Source organism: Suncus etruscus, chromosome 13 (genome assembly GCF_024139225.1).
Source record: "Suncus etruscus isolate mSunEtr1 chromosome 13, mSunEtr1.pri.cur, whole genome shotgun sequence".
NCBI classification, from domain to species: domain Eukaryota; kingdom Metazoa; phylum Chordata; class Mammalia; order Eulipotyphla; family Soricidae; genus Suncus; species Suncus etruscus.
The window spans coordinates 2,843,597-2,863,292 of NC_064860.1; the positions used below are offsets into that span (position 1 = coordinate 2,843,597).

At 51.6% G+C, this 19,696-nt stretch overlaps 1 protein-coding gene across 1 annotated transcript in view; it reads left to right on the forward strand.

Moving 5' to 3' along the window:
- The first annotated feature begins 909 nt into the window (after positions 1-909).
- Positions 910-19,696, forward strand: part of KMT2C (lysine methyltransferase 2C) — a 214,602-nt gene continuing 195,815 nt past the window's right edge. Inside the window, 2 exon segments of the mRNA XM_049785972.1 lie at positions 910-1,177; positions 1,356-1,692. Of these exon segments, the coding sequence (XP_049641929.1) occupies positions 910-1,177; positions 1,356-1,692 (605 nt within the window).

The following is a 19,696-nucleotide window of genomic DNA, read 5'->3' on the forward strand; positions in this document are numbered from 1 at the left end:
CAGGCGCGCGTATCCTACCGCGCCCGGCTCCCTGGTGATTTCTTGAAAACGCAGGGGGGACATGGGAGCGGGGGGTGGGCGCGTCGCCCGAACCCAGAGACTCCCCCTGTCATTCGAGCGAGTCGAGGGCCCCACACGCTGAACTTCACCCTCCCTCCCCGACTCATGACAAGCTTTATTTCAGGCATTTCCCGAAAGTCTTTTGCACAAGGCGCTGGCCCATGGAACAATATTCTTGTGCCCAGATGGGAACACCATTGCAGGCCGGAGTGGACGCCGGGGGGCCGGGGAAGAGAAGCGTCCTTTCCCCTGTACTCACGCGCTGAGAGCCTCGCAAGACGGGGCCTCGGGTACGCGTACGCCGGGGCCTCGGGTCTCGCTCCTCCGGGCAGACGGTGGCGCGGGCTCGGCCGGCCCTGCCCGGCCCCGGCCCCCGGTCCCCGTCCCCCGTCCCCGTGCCCGACTCAGCTGTCCCGCTCGCACACCGGGCGCAGCCGGCTTCTGCAGCCCCAAGTCCCCGGCCGGCTTTGTGTCCGACAGCCAGCTGCCCGCGGGGCGGCCGGTGCGCCCGGAGGCCTTGCAGCCAGCCGCGCGCATCGCGGACGGACGTGACCGGGCCCGCGGGGCGGGGGTGGGACACGGCGGCGCGTGGGGCTTTCCGGCGGCGCCCGATCCCGGATCGGCCTGTGTCCGGCAGCTTGGCGCAAGCCGGAGCCGGAGCCGAGCCGAGCCGAGCCGAGCCGGAGCCCGCCGCGTCAGAGCCGCGCGCCCGGGGCCGGGGAGGGCCGGGGAGGGGCCGGGGCGGTGAGGTCAGCGGCGGCGGCGGCGGCGGCGGCGGCGGCGGCGGAGGGCGCATGGCGCGGGGGCCCGGCCTGGCCCGGAGTGACTCCGCGAGCGAGGGAGCGAGCGATGCGCGCGCGTGCATCGGAGTGGGGCCGCCCGCGGCGCGGGTGTGCGTGTGGGCGCGCGTGGCGGGGTGCCGAGGGGCCCCGCGCCGCCGCCAACGCCGCCGCCAAACTTCCACTCTCCTCCCCGGGCCCCCGCTCCGGGCCCCCCGCGCGGCAGCTGTCAAAACTTGGGCGGCCGCCGCCCGGCCTGACAGCGTCCGCGGGGGGCGGGCCCGTCCTCGGCCGCGTCCCCGGCCCCGTCCTCGGCCCTCGGCCCCGGCCCCGGCCCGGCCCGGCCCCGCCCCGCCCCGCCGCCGCCGCCCGCAGCGGCCCGCACCGCCCGGCCCCCGCCCCGCCCCGCCCGGCCCCGGCGCCCCGATCGCCGCCCGCACCGCCCGCCCGCCCGGGTGCGCGCGCCCGCCCGCCCCGCCCGCTCCCTGCCCGCCCGCCCGCGCCGATGTGTGTGAGTGCGTGTCCGGGACCCGCCGCCGCCCGCCCCCGGCGCCGCGGGGCGATGCGAGAGGCTGAGGCGGGCCTGCAGGCACCCCGAGCAGCGGAGGCGGAGGCGGAGGCGCGGGCGGAGGCGGCGGGCCACGGCGGGGAGCGGCCCCCCCGGCGCCCCCCGGGGCCCAGCGCCCCGGGCCGCGCACCACTGGATGTCGTCGGAGGGAGGACCGCGGGCGCCCGAGCGGCCCCCGGAGAGGCCCTGCGCCCCGGCCCGAGCCCCGCCCGCCGCCGCAGACAAAAGACCTCGGGGCCGGCCGCGCAAAGATGGCGCTTCCCCCTTCCCGAGGGCCAGAAAGAAGTAAGTTGAGCGCGGGCGCCGGGCGGGAGGCCCGAGCTGTCACCGCGCGCACCCCCGGGCCCGGCCCCGGGCCCCCGCGCCGAGGCCGAGCCGCCGCACTTTACTTTGCCAAGCCGGGCCTTGCTCTCGGGCTCCGGCCGCTCGCTGCTGTCGCCTCCCCGGGCCCCGATCGTCGGGTCGCTCGCTCGCTCGCTCGCTCGGCTCGCGCGGCCCCGGGCTCCCCGCGTCCGGCCCGGGCCGGTCGCGCGCGGAGCTGTCAAAAGCGCCCGCCCGACCGGCCGGCCGGCCGGCGGGGGGGTGGCGAGGCGGACCCCCGCCGCTCTTTGTCAGCCGCGCGGCTCCTGCAAACTTTTCTCGCTCGCCGCCCCGAGACCCCCCGAGCGACGCGGGGCTTCGGGGGCGCCCCGGGCACTTTGGCTCCGCTGCCCTCCACCCGCACGGTAGGCGGCCCTTCGCGAGCTCCGCGGGAGAGGCCTGCACGGTCCGGGACCCACGTCTCCAGGCCGGAGGGCTCGGGGCTCCGGCCTCCGGCTCGGGCTCCGGCTCGGGCTCCGGCTCCGGCTCCGGCTCCGAGACCGCGTCCCGTCTCCAGACGCTCGTCCGTCCCGTCCTTTCCGTCCGTCCGGCTTGGGGTTCCGGCGATTCGGCCCCGCGCCTGGCTCCCCGCTCCCCGCTCCGGCCGACGCTCGCCGCCCTCTGCAGGCAGGCCTCCATGTTTTTGGGCCAGCGCTCGGCGTCCTGCCCGGCCCCGGCTACTGCTCCCGGCCGAGGGCGCGCCGGGCCGGGCGCCTCAGTTGCGGGGTGCCGGAGGGAGGCCCACCCAGCACCTCTCTATCTCCTCGCAGCCCCCGCGGAGCTTGTCGTCCACCCAGTGAGTTCCTCCGGACCTCCGGAGGGCCCATCGCAGAGTTGTAGCTGCCTCGGCGCCGGTCGGTTCCCTCCTTGAGGGTTCTTGTTTTCTGAGCGCCAGTGGGAATTGCTGGACGTCGCAGGGCTGCGTTTTGAGTTCTGAGAGGAGAGAGAGACACTCGGCTGTCGTGTCACAGCTCTCACCCAGACAGAAGCTGATGTGTTAAGCACACACATGCTCACACTTTGACACACATTTACACTCACACACAGTCAACACACTTTCACACACTCATGCACTCACATTCACACATCTCCCCATGCACGCCCATTTACTGTATTTTTTTTTTTTTGTTTTTGTTTTTGGGGCCACACCCAGCAGTGCTCTGGAGTTCCTCCTGGCTCTGCACTCCTCCTGCTGGCTGGGGTGAAGGGGCCTATATGGGATGCCCAGGATTTAATCCGGGGTCTGCCATGTGCAAGGCAAGCTCTCTCCCCATTATACTATGGCTGAGGGCCACTATTTTTGTTGTTGCTGCTGTTGTTTTACTCTCATTATAAATGAAGGAAAGGTGGCTCTTTGAGAAGTCAGTTACTTTTTTTTACTTTTTTTTTGAAGTCAAAATATTTTCTACTGAACACATCAACACTTTGTTAAATGTTTACAATATGGTGTAAGAGGGTTTTCTCTTTCAGAATTAAAAACTGGTATAGACAGGGATTCTAGCCTGTGGCAACGTTGATTGTTTCAAGTCTCTCTTTTTTTTGTTTTTTGTTTTTGGGCCACACCCGGGGTTACTCCTGGCTTTGCGCTTTAGAAATCCCTCCTGGCTTAGGTGGACCGGGGACAATGGGAAGCCAGGGGATCGAATTGGGATCGAAACACGTTCTGTCTTAGTCAGTCAGCCATTGTGTGCAAGGCAAACGCCCTACTGCTGCGCCACCGCTCTGGACCCTCAAATCTTTTTTAATGAAAAAAAAAATTTTTTTTTTCTTGGTGCCTTTTAGGCCACACCTGGTAGTGCTCAGTTATTCCAAGCTCTGTACTCAGGAATCACTCCTGGTGGACCATATGAGATGTGTGGGATTGAACCCATGTCCGCTGCATGCAAAGCAAATGCCCTCCCCGTTGTGCCATGACTCCAACCCCTTTTAGTTTATTCTTTGGAAATGAGTTGTTGTGTTTGAAGGTATGGTTCTCCACTCGTTTGAGAAGCAGATATCAGGAAACTAGTATGTCCGAAGGGGAAGCAGGGGACAGGGCTTCAGGCTCTAAACCTCGAATAAATGCATGTTGTATATTAAGAGGATTTCATTCTTTCTGTTTTCTTTTTGGGCCACACCCAGTGATGCTCAGGGGTTACTCCTGGCTCTGTCTTCTGTGATTACTCCTGGAAGTGCTTTGGGGACCATGTGGGGTACTGGGGATTGAATCCAGATTCACCTCATGCAAGGCCATTGCCTCTCTGTGCTATTTTGTGCCTAATTCCAGTCTGTGGAAGGCCTCAGAGTAGTTTGTCCAACTGGAAGCCTGACAGCTGTAGTTACAAAAGGCTTTGCAAATGCTGGGTTATGTGGGGTTGCTAAGTAATCACCTAAGCAATTAAAAGTTGATATTCTTTGTGACATTATTGGCAGTGGCCATAATGCTTTTAACTTTAGTGTTATTTGGGCCTGAGGGATAGTACAGGTCCATAGGGACCTTTCGCTGATCAGGATTTGAGCCTGATCCCAGACCCACCAGGAGTGTTCCTAAGTATGGCTGGACATGGCCCAAAACCCCATCCCCCAAAAGTAGATTTACATATTGGTCTTTAAAAAGAATATTCTGTCAATTATTCTTTGAGTTTGTTTTGGTTTTTGAGCCACACCCAGCTATGTTTAGGGGTTACTCCTAGCTCTGCATTCAGGAATTAATCCTGTCAATGCTGGTGGATGGTGCCAGGATTGAACTCAGGTCAGCCATGTACAAGGCAAGCACTGTTCGATCTCTTCAGCCCCAAATTTGAAGTTTTAATTGTTATTGCTTTTTGTTTTATTTATTTATTTTTTGTTTTGTTTTTGAGTCAGGGGTTATTCCTGGCTCTGTGCTCAGAAATCATCCCTGGCAGGCTCAGGGGACCATATGGGACCATATCACATCACCGTTTGTCCTGGGTTGGCCGTGTGCAAGGCAAACGCCCTACCACTGTGCTGTCTATCTGGCCACCTGGATTTTGTTGTTGTTGTTTGTTTGTTTTTGGGCCAAATCCAGTGATACTCAGGGGCAACTCCTGGCTATGCACTCAGAAATTGCTCCTGGCTTGGGCTACCATATGGTACACCGAGCATCAAACTGAGGTCAGTCCTGGGTCAGCCGCTTGCAAGGCAAACTGTGCTATCACTCTGGCCTATGGCCCCTGAATTTTTAATTGCTAGGTAAATTAAAGTACCTTGTTGTTTTACCAGGATAGCTAGTAATAGATCATTTTTATCTTTTTTCATATTTGAAAAATGAAGGCTGTATTGCTTTAATTTTGCTTACTACCAGAAATTACAAATATGGAATTGAAGTCACTGACCTTTTTTTTCCCCTGATTTTTGTTTTGTTTTGTTTTGTTTTGTTTTTATTTTTGGGCCACACCCGGTAATGCTCAGGGGTTACTCCTGGCTATGTGCTCAGAAGTTGCTCCTGGCTTGGGGGGACCATATGGGACACTGGGGGATCGAACCGCGGTCTGTCCAAGGCTAGCGCAGGCAAGGCAGGCACCTTACCTTTAGCATCACCGCCCGGCCCCAGGAATCCCATTTTTTTTTTTTTTTGGTTTTTGGGCCACACCCTGTGACGCTCAGGGGTTACTCCTGGCTATGCGCCTCAGAAGTTGCTCCTGGCTACTTGGGGGACCATATGGGACGCCGGGGGATCGAACCGCGGTCCGTCCTAGGCTAGCGCAGGCAAGGCAGGCACCTTACCTCCAGCGCCCACCCGCCCGGCCCGCCCCCCCCCCCCCCCCCCCCGATTTTTTAATTTTGGTTTTGGATTACTTTCCGCTGTGCTTAGGGCTTTCTCCTGGCTCTGCACTCAGGAACCACTCCTAAGGGGCTCCAGGATCATGTGGGATGGTGGGGATCAAATCTGGGTTGCCGAGAGTGCAAGGCAAGTGCCTTCCCCACTGTGCTATTGTTTTGGGTGCTCCCCACCTCCAGCTATAGACTCCAAAAAGTAGGTGTAGAAACAGGCCTTTGTATTGTACAGCTGTTAAGTGGAACAGTGGATTTACCTTTGTCCCAAAGTTCTGGGAAACCTTGTTATTGGTTATTGGAATAGCTCTGGCCATAGTCATTTTTCTAGTAGTATTAGAAGGACACTTGAAGCTCTCCTTTTTTTTTTCCCTGGTTCCTAATATGGATTCTCATTCCTGCCCTGGCAAGTTAGGAAGCTTTCAAACAGATTTCCTACCAACTCACTACGGCCATGTTGGGCCAGAGCTCCAAGCAGCAGGTGTGGAGTGCGGTTCTCCTCTACCTTTCTGAATAAAACTCTTTATACTCAGAAAACACTTTCTTGTCAGAGGACTGTCACTGTTAATAGACAACCACCTTAACAGAATTTCTGTAGAAAAATTAGGCAGCTTCTCTGAGGCACATGCAGGCCATGTAGCAGGGTACACTGCTCTGCTTGGAGAGGCTCTTGGCAAACCCCCTCGTTTCTGAGCCTTAGATAAGGGATGAAGAAAATCTGCTGAGCAGTGCTGTAGATCCCTATGATAAGACAAGTTTATGACTGGGACCTAGCTCTCTTGTTATTCTTGCTTTGGGAAATCATGCATTTTTTTTTTTTTTATTGGTTTTTGGGCCACATCCAGCGGAGCTCAGGAGTTACTCCTGGCTCTGTGCTTAGGGATCACTCCTGGCAGGCTCTGGGGACCCAATGGGATGCCAAGGGCTCAAACCCAGGTTGGCTGCATGCAAGGCCAATGTCCTCCCTACTGTGCTCTGGCTCCAGCCACTGGGAGTGGCTCCTAGACTTGCCCTTGTAGTTTCCTGTGGTCCTTTTCCCCCTCATTCATAAGAATTTCCAGAGTTTAAGAAAAAGATATTCAAGTTCAGTTTGAAATATTGGTTCATTTTATTTATTAATTTTGGATTTTAGGCCATACCTGGCGATGCTCAGGTGTCACTCCTGGTTCTGCACACAGGAATAACTCTTGGAGGGGGTCAGAGGACCTTATGGAATGCTGGGCATCAAATCTGGGTCAGCTGAGTGCTAGGCAAGTGTCCTCTCCGCTGTACTATCTCTCTGGCCCTATTTTATTTGTTTGTAGTGTGAAAACTTGGTCATCATAATTTTTCCTAATTTCTCCTAATTATTTGGAGGCTAGATGTGCCAGCAGTGTGTAAGGCAAAGCACCAAAATCCCTGTACCATCTCGGATTTGTTTCCATATAAATTAAGAACTTATCTCTTTAGGGGCCAGAGTAGTGGCGCATGCTGTAAGGTGCCTGCCTTGCGCATGCTAGTCTAGGACGGACCGTATTTTGATCCCGCTGTTTGATCCCTATATGGATCAAACTGGAGTCCCATACCCCCAAGCCAGGAGCGATTTCTGAGTGCATAGCCAGGAGTAACCCCTGAACGTCAATGGGTGTGGCTCAAAAACAAGCAAAAAATTAAAAAGAATTTGGGGCCGAGGAATTTGGAGCATGGAGGTAGGGTTTTTGCCTTGCAAGCAGAAGGACAGTGGTTCCAATCTCAGCATCCCATATGGTCCCCTGAGCCTGGCAGGAGCGATTTCTGAGTGTAGAGCCAGGAGTAAGCCCTGAGTGCTGCCAGGTGTGACCCAAAAACCAATAATAATAATAATAATAATAATAATAATAATAATAATAATAATAAATGAATTTATCACATTAGGGGACTTGAGAGATAATACATTGGATAAGATTCTTGCTTTGTAGGCAGCCTACCCCAATTCAATCTCCTCACTCCATATGGTTCCTGAGTACCTCCAGGAGGGAGCCCTGAGCACTCACCTAAAACCTCCCAAATACATTTTTATCTTTTATGCTGAAAGAGGTTTTGATGGGGCTGGGCGGTGGCGCTAAAGGTAAGGTGCCTGCCTTACCTGCGCTAGCCTAGGACGGACCGCGGTTCGATCCCCCGGCGTCCCATATGGTCCCCCAAGCCAGGAGCAACTTCTGAGCGCATAGCCAGGAGTAACCCCTGAGCGTCACAGGGTGTGGCCCAAAAACCAAAAAAAAAAAAAAAAGAAAGAGGTTTTGATTTATTTATTTTTGGTGCTCAGGGCTGACTCTTGACTCTGCACTCCAGAATCATTACTGGTGAGTTCTGGGGAGTATACGGGCTGCTGTGGATCGAACTGAGGTCGCACTCCTGAACAATTCAAGAACCTATCCTCTGTACTGTTGCTCCAGCCCTGTTGCTTTATTTTTCTTTTGTTTTATTTTATTTATTTGGGGGGGGGGGTTGGATCATACCCAGCGGCGCGCAGGGGTTACTCCTGCCTGGCTCTGTGTTCAGAATTGCTCCTGGCAGGCTCTGGGGATCATATGAACGCCGGGATTTGAACCACAATCCGTTCTGGATCGGCTGGGTGCAAGGCAAATGCCCTACTGCTGTGCTATCTCTCAGGCCCCTGTTTTGTTTTATTTTTGTTTTGTTTCTGGGCCACACCTGGTGGCGCTCAGGGATTACTACTGGCTCTGTGCTCAGAAATCGCTTTTGGGGGGCCAGAGCGATAGAGCAGCAGTAGGACATGTGCCTTGCACGCTGCTGATCCAGAACGGGACCTTAGTTTGATCCCTGGAGTTCCATATGGTCCCCCAAGCCAGGAGTGATTTCCGAGCGCATAGCCAGGAGTAACCCCTGAGTGTCACCAGGGCCAAAACAAAACAAAACAAAACAAAACAAAAAAGAAAATGAAAGGCTCAGTGACCATATGGGATGCTGAGAATTGAACCTGGGTTTGTCTTGGGTTGGCTGTATGTAAGGCATATGCCCTATTGCTCCCTATGCTATCATTCGACCCCTGATTTTCTTTTTCTTTTCTTTTTCTTCTTTTTTGTTTTTTGATCCCCATTTGGCAGTGCTCAGGGGTTACTTCTGCTTTTGCATTTAGAAATTATTCCTGGCAGGCTCAAGGGATCCAATGGGATGCTGAGGATCAAACCGGGTCAGCTGCGGTGCAAAACAGTCTGGAGTGTTATCTGCAATGCTGGTTTTATGGCTGTTTTCAGACAATATACATTACTGTGCCCTCTGGCTTCTTTTTTTTCTCAGTTACCAGCTGAACATTATTTTCCAGTCCAATCACTACTGGACCTTAAGGACCCTTAAGGATCTCAGTGCTTCAGATCTCTTCCTCCTCTGAAGGAGTCCAGGACCCTTCCGGTCTCCCTCTGCAAAAAAGGCCAGTCTGAATTCATGAGGTGCCAGCTGTTCTCTGCTGGAGGCTAAGAAAGTCTTGCTGTGATTTGATAAACTTTTTTTTCCGGGCCACACCTGGTTGTGCTCCAGCACTTCTGCTGGCTCTACATGTGCTCAAGATCATTCCTGGTGGGCTGTGAACCAGGCAGGTGTCTTCGCTGGGTACCACCCTGCATCTTTTTGGTCAGGGGCTATTCCGGAATCAGTTCTCAGGGACTGGTAGTGCTGGGGATAGGACCAGAGTTAGTGGCTTGCAAGGCAGGCACTTGATCTCCTGACTCCTAACAACTCACTCAGCTTTTTATTCCAAGAAGTTGGTGTATCCTCCCTTCTAACCCTTTCTGTTTCTGGGCTATAGGTAGTTGGTGGTTAGTGTTCAGGGGCTGCTTCCAGCCTAATAACAGGGGATGGGAGGAGTATTCTCCTAGAGGAGAGCCAGGGGCTGGCTTGTACTTGGCCCTCGATGCATTTCCCATTTTTTAGTTTCCCCTCTATATCCTTTCTTTTCTTTTCTTTTCTTTTTGTTTTTTTTTTTTTTTTTTGTTTTTTGTTTTTTTTTGGGTCACACCTGGCAGCGCTCAGGGGCCACTCCTGGCTCTACACTCAGAAATCACCCCCGGCAGGCTCAGAGGACCATATGGGATGCCGGGACGTCCTTCTTCATGCAGGGCAAACACCTTAGCGCTGTGCTATCTCTCTGGCCCTTTATTTTTTGAAAATTTATTATTATTATTATTTTTGTTTGTTTTTGGGCCACACCCGTTGATGCTCAGGGGTTACTCCTGGCAATGAGCTCAGAAATCGTTCCTGGCTTGGGAGACCATATGGGACGCCAGGGGATCGGACCACAGTTCATCCTAGGCTGGTGTGTGTAAGGTAGACTTCTTACGACTGTGCCACCGCTCCAGCCCCATTTTTCCCTCCTTTTTTGTGATTGCTCACATAGAAACGTTTATTCATGGGAATGCAGACTTTCAGCAGAAAGACCACTCTTTAATTTGTAATTGTGAAGGCCAGCTCTCTCTTGGCAGAATGGCTTAAGGACAACCCAAGATAAGAAAAGCAGGAGTGACTTAGCTCTATTTTTGCACTTAATCCAGAAAGCTCTTCATAGAAAAGAGGCAGGATTGACATGGCACTCATTCATAATTATTTGGTGGCAGTCATTTGGGATGATGCAAAGGTTCTGTTATTGTCTCAGGTGTGAGAAAGACTTGTGAAGCTCTTGCACCTGTCCACTTGCCACCTGTACTGGTTGCACTGGTGTCACTTGCCACCAGAGTACAGAGGGAGTGGGCAGATGCTGAGCAGACTTTCCTCCCTCTGGATGAGCTTCCCTGTGGCCTTGAGGTGGACACAACTGCTTGCAGGGGTCTTGAAGGATCTTTATTAGTCAGCTGGTCAGAGAGAAGAAGGAAGTGGTGAGGTTTGAGTTACTCAAAGAAGACACGGGCTGGAAGGGAAGGAAGGAAGGGCAGTATTCTTTCTGGAGTGCCTGGATCCCTGGGGTTTTAGCCAGTACCACGAGTAGAGCTCTTGCCTATCTGCAGCTGACCTGGGTTCTATCTCCGGTTCCTCATGTCGTCTCTTGCAGCCTGCTGAGTGTGGTTCCCCCTAAAGGGGAGGACCAAGAACGATGCTCGAGAGTTGAGGGTGCTAGAGTGTTTACTGGCACCAGCTTGTGAGAAGCTGAGTGACTGCTGACCTGAGTGAGAAAGTCTTTGGCAGTCTTTACCAGCCGGCTTGGTGCAGCTGCGAGATAAGACATTTGGCCGGTGGTTACCTTCTGAGATGGTGCTTGTAGATGTTTGAGTTCTGCTACGGAGATGGGAATTTTTTTTTTTTTTTTTTGAGTCACACCTGGGGGTACTCAGGGGTTACTCCTGGCTCTATGCTCAGAAATTGCCCCTGGCAGGCACAAGGGACCATATGGGGTGCCGGAATTCAAACCACCGGCTGTCCTGTGTTGGTCACATGCAAGGCAAACACCTTACCGCTGTGCTATCACTCGGCCCCAAGATGGGAAATTTGTATTTTGGGGGGCTGGGTTCCATATTGCTCAGGGCTCACTCATGGCTTTGTGCTAAGGGATCACTCCTGGTTGTGCTCAGGGATATTATGTGGTGCCAGGGATCAAACCCAGGTCAGCTGCATGCAAGGCAAACTCCCTACCAGCTATGCTATCTTGGTATTTGGGGGGGGTGGGTATTTGTGGCAATTTTTTTTTTTTTTTAGGGACTATTAATATCTCAGCGCTTGGAGATTATGCCCAGGGTGCTTAGGGACTAGTGCTCACACACACTGGTTATTAATGAGCTGTGGTATTCACACTCTTGTTACTGAGCTGTGGTGCTCAAACTTGTGCTCTCTGGGCCTTGAGTCCTGTCCACAGTGCTCCATGTTTTGTTCTTGCTTTGGCACACCTCCAGACATTGGAGGCTCACGTCTGACTCTGTGCTCAGGGCTGCTCTTTAATAGGGACTGCAGGTCTGTGTCAGTCTGGAGACTGACCTGGTCACATCCATATTTGAGCAAGACAGATGCTCACACCCTGACTCTGTCCATCCTGACTCACGGCTATGTGCCTGCACCTGGCTCTGTCTTGCCAGACTTACATTTTTATCTCCTTTGAGTATTCTGTGGTGGCTGGGATAACTCACCTTTTAAAAGCAGTTGGCCTGGGCCGGGAACATAACACCAGGTAGGGTGTTTGCCTGGCATGAGGCTGACCTGGGTTTGATCCCCTTGTATCTACAGGTTCTTCCAAGCCTGCCAGGAGTGATTTCTGAGCACAGAGCCATGGGTAAACCCCCCTCCCTCCCCCGAGTACAGCCGGGTGTGGTCCAAAACAAAAACAAACAAAAAAGCAGTTGGACAGTAATGCTATAAAATTACATAGGCATTACATACAATGTAGCATTTTTTTTTATTTTATTTGTTTTTGGAGGGTCATACCCAGCAGCGCTCAGGGGTTACACCTGGCTCTACACTCAGAAATTGCTCCTGGCAGGCTCGGAGGACCATATGGGATGCTGGGATTCGAACCATGCATGCAAGGCAAACGTTCTACCTCCATGCTATCTCTCCGGTCCCCAATGTAGCATTAGCATTTTGTACATTTGAATTCAATCATTCCTGAGGTTTGAGGGATACAAGTTGGGCCACACCCCATGGTGTTCAGTTTCGTTGCTTTTGGCCCCGTTCAGGGTTCTCTTTGCTGGGAGCAGTTACCAAGTGGTGATTAGGGTCGAACCCAGGCCTCCCGAGGTCTGGCCTTGGGGTTGCCCTGGCCCTCCCCTGCTTCTTGCGCTTGGTTGGGAAGTGATGTGCAGAGCAGCACAGCACCTGGTACACACAGTCCAGGAGTATTGTGAGTCGAACGGTAGAATGTTGAATAGTGTCTGGACACTTACTAACCCTAACCCTAACCCTAACCCTAACCCTAACCCTAACCCTAACCAGTAAGAGCCAGTAAGAGACACAGTTGCCAGACTTGGCTCTAGGCACTGCCACTGTCATGGGTTTCCATCAGTTACCTTGTCTGCTGATAAAGGACCAGTGAAATTTTCTTCAAAAAGGCTGGAACAATAGCACAGCAGGGAGGGCATTTACCTTGCTCTAGGCTGATCCCTGTTCTGTTTCCCATGATCCTACAAGGTCCCTGGAGTGATTCCTGAGGGCAGAGCCAGGAGTAACCCCTGAGAGCCACTGATGTAGCCCCCAAAACAAAACAAAACAAAACAAATAAATAAAAGGCCATGACTGGGGCTGCATAGTACAGCAGGCCACCTTGCATGTGGCTGACCTGGGTTCAGTCCCTGGCACTCTCCATTGTTTCCTGAGCAACCAGCCATGGCTCCCAAAACCTTAACAAAATGTCTGCTCCCTAAAGCACTGGAGTAGTTTATTGAGGCTGAGTTGTGGGGATGATCAGAAGCAGGCTGTACAGCAGGAGGGATGTAATGGGGAAATCTGAACACTGATGCAGGGATTGGTGTTGGAACATTGTATCCCTGGTGTACACCTTCAATAACTTTGTACCATTGATTCAGTTAAAAAGAAGAGATTTCGGGGCCGGCGAGGTGGCGCTAGAGTTAAGGTGTCTGCCTTGCAAGCGCTAGCCAAGGAAGGACCGTGGTTCGATCCCCCGGTGTCCCATATGGTCCCCCCAAGCCAGGGATGATTTCTGAGCGCTTAGCCAGGAGTAACCCCTGAGCAGGTGTGGCCCGAAAAACCAAAAAAAAAAAAAAAGAAAAAGAAAAAGAAAAAAAAAAGAATTAATGAGCCAGGCTCGAGGTGGGGGGAAGAATAGCATATTGAGGGCCTGAGTGATGTCACAGTGGTAAGGCGTCTGCCCTGCGAGTGCTAGCCTAGGACAGGCCGAGGTTCCACACACCCCCCCCCCCAAATCCCATATGGTCCCTCAAGCTAGGAGCGATTTCTGAGTGCAGTAGCTAGGATATAACCCCTGAGCATCACTGGGTGTGGCCCCCCCCCCCCAAAAATAACCCAACAAAACAAAACAAATGAAAAAAGAATAGCATATTGAAAGCAACCAGGGTATCTCTCTTGAGGCTGCATAAGTATAATGTTATTAGAAGGATCATTAGAAATGTTATCATTACCCAATCATTAGGATGTTATCATAGTAACTTTTTAGTTTTATTTGTTTATTTTGTTTTTGGGCCACACCCAGGAACACTCAGGTTACTTCAGGCTCTGCACTCAGAAATCACTTCTGGCAGGCTCAGGGGACCATATGGGATGCTGGGAATCCAACCCAGGTCTGTCCGAGTTAGCTTCGTGCAATGCAAACTCTCTACTGCTGTGCTATTGCTCCGGCTCTGTAACTTTCTAGTTTTTTGGGTGATACGCAGTGGTGTTCAGACCATACCTGTCTCTCTGTGCTCAGGGATCACTCCTGGTGGTATTCAAGGGAACATTTTTTTTTTTTTTTTTGGTTTTGGAGTCACACCTGGCAGCATTCATGGGTTACTCCTGGCTCTGCACTCAGAAATTGCTCTTGGCAAATCCCGGGATTCGAACCACCGTCCTTCTGCATGCAAGGCAAATGCCTTACCTCCATGCCTTCTCTCTGGCCCCTCAAGGGAACATTTTTAGTACCAGGGATTGAACTTGTGTGGCATGTGCTGATACATACAATACTGTTGCTTCAGTCCTACAGTAGCCCCATAGTTATATTACAACTTAGCTAATTGTGTTTTTATTAGTTAGGTCTACCTACATGAGATTTATTATATGTTTCAAAAAGTCAGGCCTGGAGAGATAGCACAGTGGCGTTTGCCTTGCAAGCAGCTGATCCAGGACCAAAGGTGGACCAAAGATGGTTGGTTCGAATCCCGTGTCCCATAGGGTCCCCGTGCCTTCCAGGAGCTATTTCTGAGCAGACAGCCAGGAGTAACCCCTGAGCACCTCCGGGTGTGGCCCAAAAACCAAAACAAACGAACAAACAAACAAAAAACCCCAAAAAAGTCATTCTTGGGTCTTTAATTCCAGTCACTTTCTGATCTTTCCATCAGCAGACATATAGTAGTTTCCATTTAGGATGGCTAAAGTCTGTGCTTTGATTCTAGATTTCATCCTGTGATGGAATCCAGCCAAGAGTGGTTCTTGGACTTTCTGACATGTAGGTACTTTGATGACATGACTGCTTTTGCAGTAAACACCCCCTTATATCAAAAAGGGTAATATGAGGGCCGGAAATAGGGCATTTGCCTTGCATGCAGAAGTACGGTGGTTTGAATCCTGGCATCCCACATGGTCCCCTGAGCCTGTCAGGAACGATTTCTGAGCATAGAGCCAGGAGTAACCCCTGAGCCCTGCCAGGTGTGACCCAACCACCCCCCCCAAGGGCCATATGAAGCATATTCAAGGATACTTTTTGGGGGGGTTATTCAATCCTCAGGAGCATTTGTTTACTGTGGTTTCGTTTTTCTCATGGCAGAAGTAAGTGCTTATAGAGTTATAGAAGTTACAGGATGCTAATACTAGATATGTATTAAGAAGGTTTTCCTTTTCCGGCTCCTGGTGGCTGTTGGGTTCCTCTGACTGTGCTGCTTTGAAGTCTCCTGGCTGTGTTCAGGGATCCCTAAGGTGTCTGTGGTCAGAACCTTGGTCTCCTGTGTCACTAGCCTGTTGAGATGCCTTCCCAATCCAGCTGTCCCTCCTTTCATTGACAGCTGAGTTCCAGGAAGATTATAGCATGCTTTATAGAAATGAGGGAGAAGAGGAGACCCCAATTTATGTCTGCTGGTCCCCATTCTTTTCTCTTTTCACTGTCTTTGGATCTTTGCTGGCCCTGGTGTCTGGCTCCTGTTGGAAGAAGCTCTGGGCCTTTTCAGGCATACTTGGAGTTGCATGGTGCTATTGGGGAACTCTGCCCCTCCTCAGCTGCTTCTGGAATATGGGGACACCGTGATCGTAGGTTAGCAGTGGAGGGAATGGTGATACAGCTAGGATAGCTCCTGCTTTGCACAGTGCATCCTTGGATTGGCACCTTGCGTGTGTAGGCCAGGGGTAGTCCTCAGATTAAATTTAGTCCACAAGAGGGGCCAGAGTGATGGTATGGCAAGGAGGGCATTTTTCTGCACTGACCTGGGTTCAGTGCTTGATACTGCAAGTGGTCTCTTGAGCCCTGTCAAGATTGATCCCTGAACAAAGAGCTAGGAGTAAGCTAGGGATGTCATTCCTTGACCAAAGCTTGTAGATAAGTCCAATGGCTTTTCTTCCCGTAGATTTCCTGATGATTTCTTATGCCCTTTGTTAGAGTGGAGGGCTGGCCTCCAACCCAGACCCTCCCCAGGCACTGGCCCCTGGGTCACATCCCAAAGCCCATGTATGCGAATCCTGAACTAGTACAGTAGATAGGGCATTTGCCTACTACTTCGAGCCTGCCATGAGTATTTTTTGTTTGATTTTGGGTCACACCTGGCAGTGCTCAGGGATTACTCCTGGATGTGCACCCAGACTTCATTCCTGGAAATGCTCAGTAGACCATATGGGATTCAGGGGATCGAACTCCCATTGGCTGCTTGCAAGGCAAATGCCCCAGCCCTCCCAACTGTGCTATCTTTCCAGCCCCACCTGGAGTAATAGATCCTGGAGTAATCCTTGAGCAATATGGATGTGTCCCCCAAACAAAAAACCCCAAACAAAACCAAATGCCTTGTGTGTGTAACCAGTGGCAGTGCTCACAGGACAATATGTGGCTTCAGGGATCAAGCACAGCTGACTGTGCACTGGCCAAGTGTCTGCGTGGATCATCTCTTTTGTCTCTCTGACTCAGGGGGGCCATATGGGATGCCTGGAATCTAACCGAGGTCTGTCCTGTGCTGGTAGCATGCAAGGCAAACACCCTGCCACTGTGCTATCGCTCTGGGCCCAGTTTTTTTTTTTTTTATTTCTTATTGAAATATATAAATCATATCTTCTGTAAGTAGAAGTAATTACAGAAGACATGATGAGATTTGGCTCATGATCCTTTCCTACTCTTCATTCATCAATTTATTTTTTGTCTTTTGGTTCATACTTGTTGGACCTCAAGGACCACCGGTGGGACTGGTGGGGTGTCAACCCTGGGCCTCTGCCTCCATCCTTCGAGCTCTCTCTGATCCCATCATGGTTTCTTCTGGGTAGAAGAAATCAGTTCATGAAAATTGTACATGCTTGTGAGGTGATTTTAAATTCTCCTAATCCCTGTCAAAGGAAAGCATAGTTTTCAAGGCTGGAGTGGTCCTACATACAGTAAGAGGATTGGTGCTTGCCTTGTAGGCAGTTCAGTTTCTGGAATCCCAGATGCTACCCTGAACCCCTCACTAATGATCCCTGCACACAGATCCAGGAGTAAGCCTTGAGCACAGAAATCACCGAACAACATCAAAAAAGAAACAAGAGCATATGCTTTATTTTTCAATGAGGATTACAGGGCCTGGAGTGATAGTACAACAGTTAGGGGAGTTTGTCTTGCATGCAGCCTTTCTTATGCTTTTTTTTTTTTTTTTTTTGGTTTTTGGGCCACACCTGTTTGACCCTCAGGGGTTACTCCTGGCTATGTGCTCAGAAATCACCCCTGGCTTGGGGGGACCATATAGGACACCGGGGGATCGAACCGAGGTCCATCTTTTTGCAAGGCAGACACCTAACCTGTAGCGCCACCTTCTCAGCCCCCTTTTCTTATGCTTTTATATGATCTGAGCTCCATCAGGACTGGTTCCTAGGTTCCTAATAAGAGAGACAGGATTAAGACTTGAACACCCAAGGGTGTGGCCCCCCCAAACAAAACAAAAGTCTATGAGGATTACAGAGTTGGTTTTATTTTTCTTGATGTCTTTATTTTTAACTATCTTGTTTGTTTTATTTTGGGCCACACCTGGCTGTGTGTAAGGCTCACTCCTGAAGCGAATTGACAGGTAGGTGAACATTTGCAGAGTGCTGAGGAGACTTAGATAAGCAAGAGTTTAAGTTGCATTGGTGGAATCAGATGGTTTGGTTGGGCCTGGAGACTGGCCTCGTTGGAGAGAGGTCAAGGGAGGGAAGTCCTCTCCGAGGACCCTTAGGATTCTCCACACCAGTTTCACGTAGATGGGGAACCAAGGTTCCTCATAGTCACAGAGTTGGTGAGTGATCTGGTCTGATCTGGTCATATTTGATATGGGATTTTACTTCCAAACAAACAAACAAACAAACAAACAGCCCTAAGGCAGGGGCTCTCAGGTAGAGCGCTTTGTGGTGAGTTAGCAAGAGAGCAGATTCATTCCTGAGCTCCTGCGTTCCTGAGACTTCCATGAAAGATTTGCTTTCTTAAGTCCAGAAGTATAGGAAGGGAAAAGCTTATTGGACTGTTTTTTATTTTTGGCTACATCCAGCAGTGCTAGGGTTACTCCTGCCTCTGCTTTCAGAAATTGCTCCTGACAGACAGGGGGTGGGGTATATGGTATGTTGGAATCTAACCCAGGTCTGTCCTGCTAGGCCACATGCAAGGCAAAAGCCCTACCACTGTGCTATCTCTCCAGCTCCGTATTGAACTGTTAATTTCAGTTTGGAGGCTGGGGTTCCTCCTGATGCTCAGGCTTCTTATTTATTTATTTATTTATTTACTTATTTATTTATTTATTTATTTATTTATTTATTTATTTATTTATTTATTTATTTATTTATTTATTTATTTATTTGCAGAGCACATACCCGGCAGTGCTCAGGGTTTCCTCTGGCTTTGCATTCAGGAATCATTTTTTGTAGCTTTTGTTTTCTGGGCCACACCCAGCGGCACACAGGGATTTCTCTTGGCTCTGTGCTCAGAAATTGCTCCTGGCAGGCTTGGGGGACCCTATGGGATGTAGGGGATGGGACTTGGGTTGGCCACCTCATTGTGCAAGGCAAATGCCCTCCCCTCTGTGATATCTCTCCATCCCCCTCTGGGATCACTCTTGGTGCTCTGAGAACCCTATGGGGTGCTGGGGGTGGAACCTGAACCAGCCAGGTGCAAGGCAATTGCCTTTTCTGCTGTGCTATCTTTGGCCCTGGTCTTCTCCCTAGGCCCTTCTATGAAGTCATTCATGTCACCTTGTTGCCTCCAATGGTGATCTATTTTCAGCAGTTCCCAGTCCCCTGGGCTCTTAGCTATGTGGGTGAGCTTGCTGCTACCCCGCTACTTGTCTGGGACATGGGTGGAGGGGTGGAAACTATTGGGGGTGGCATCCTGTCCTGTGCCCTCAATGCCCCATCCCACTCCCTGCTTGATCTGAGACCTTTGTGAAGAGGAAGATATAAAATGAGTTTCCTGAACTGCTTCCCTGGCATACCGCTCGGGTGCCAGATCTGTGTGGTTCCCTGAGCACTGAGCAGGGATTTCCCTGAGCACCACCAACAGGAGGTGACCCCCACACCACTCCAGATAAAACTGCAGTTGGGGGAGCAGGAATGCACCTGTCAGTCCCAGCCATACCCTGACCCTTTGGGCGTGGCCCCCTACTTCACTGCTGGGCAGGGTGTGACCATGTAGAGTCCTTTCACCAGAGTGGGTAAAAGTAGAACTTGAACTTGAGGGGCTGGAGTGACAGCTGGGAGGGCATTTTTGCCTCACACGTGGCCAACCCAGGTTTGATCTTCTCTACTGTCAATATGGCTCTGGCCTCCAGATAGATGACTTCTAACTGATGAACTTTTTTTTTTTGGTTTTTGGGTCACACCTGGCAGCACTCGGGTTATTCCTGGCTCTATGCTCAGAAATCGCCCCTGGCAGGCACGGGGGACCATATGGGATTTGAACCACCGTCCTTCTGCATGAAAGGCAAATGCCTTACCTCTATGCTATCTCTCTGGCCCCAAACTGATGAGCTTGTAATTGATGAGCTTGATTAGGGGAAAAAATGTTGAGTGTTTTTTCAGGTTCTTTTTCCAGTTCTTTTATGATATTTTTTTTTGTTTATTTGTTTTTGGGTCACACCCAGCAGCGCTCAGGGGTTACTCCTGGCTCTACACTCAGAAATCGCTCCTGGCAGGCTCGGGAGACCATATGGGATGCCAGGATTCGAACCACCGTCCTTTTGCATGCAAGGCAAACGCCTTACCTCCATGCTATCTCTCTGGCCCTATGATTTTCTCTTGAGTATTTGAGCCACACTTTGCGGTGTGCAGGGCTTACTTCTGACTTTGAAAATTGCATGATTCTGGGTATGGGGACCATATGGTGTGCCAGGGATGGAACCCA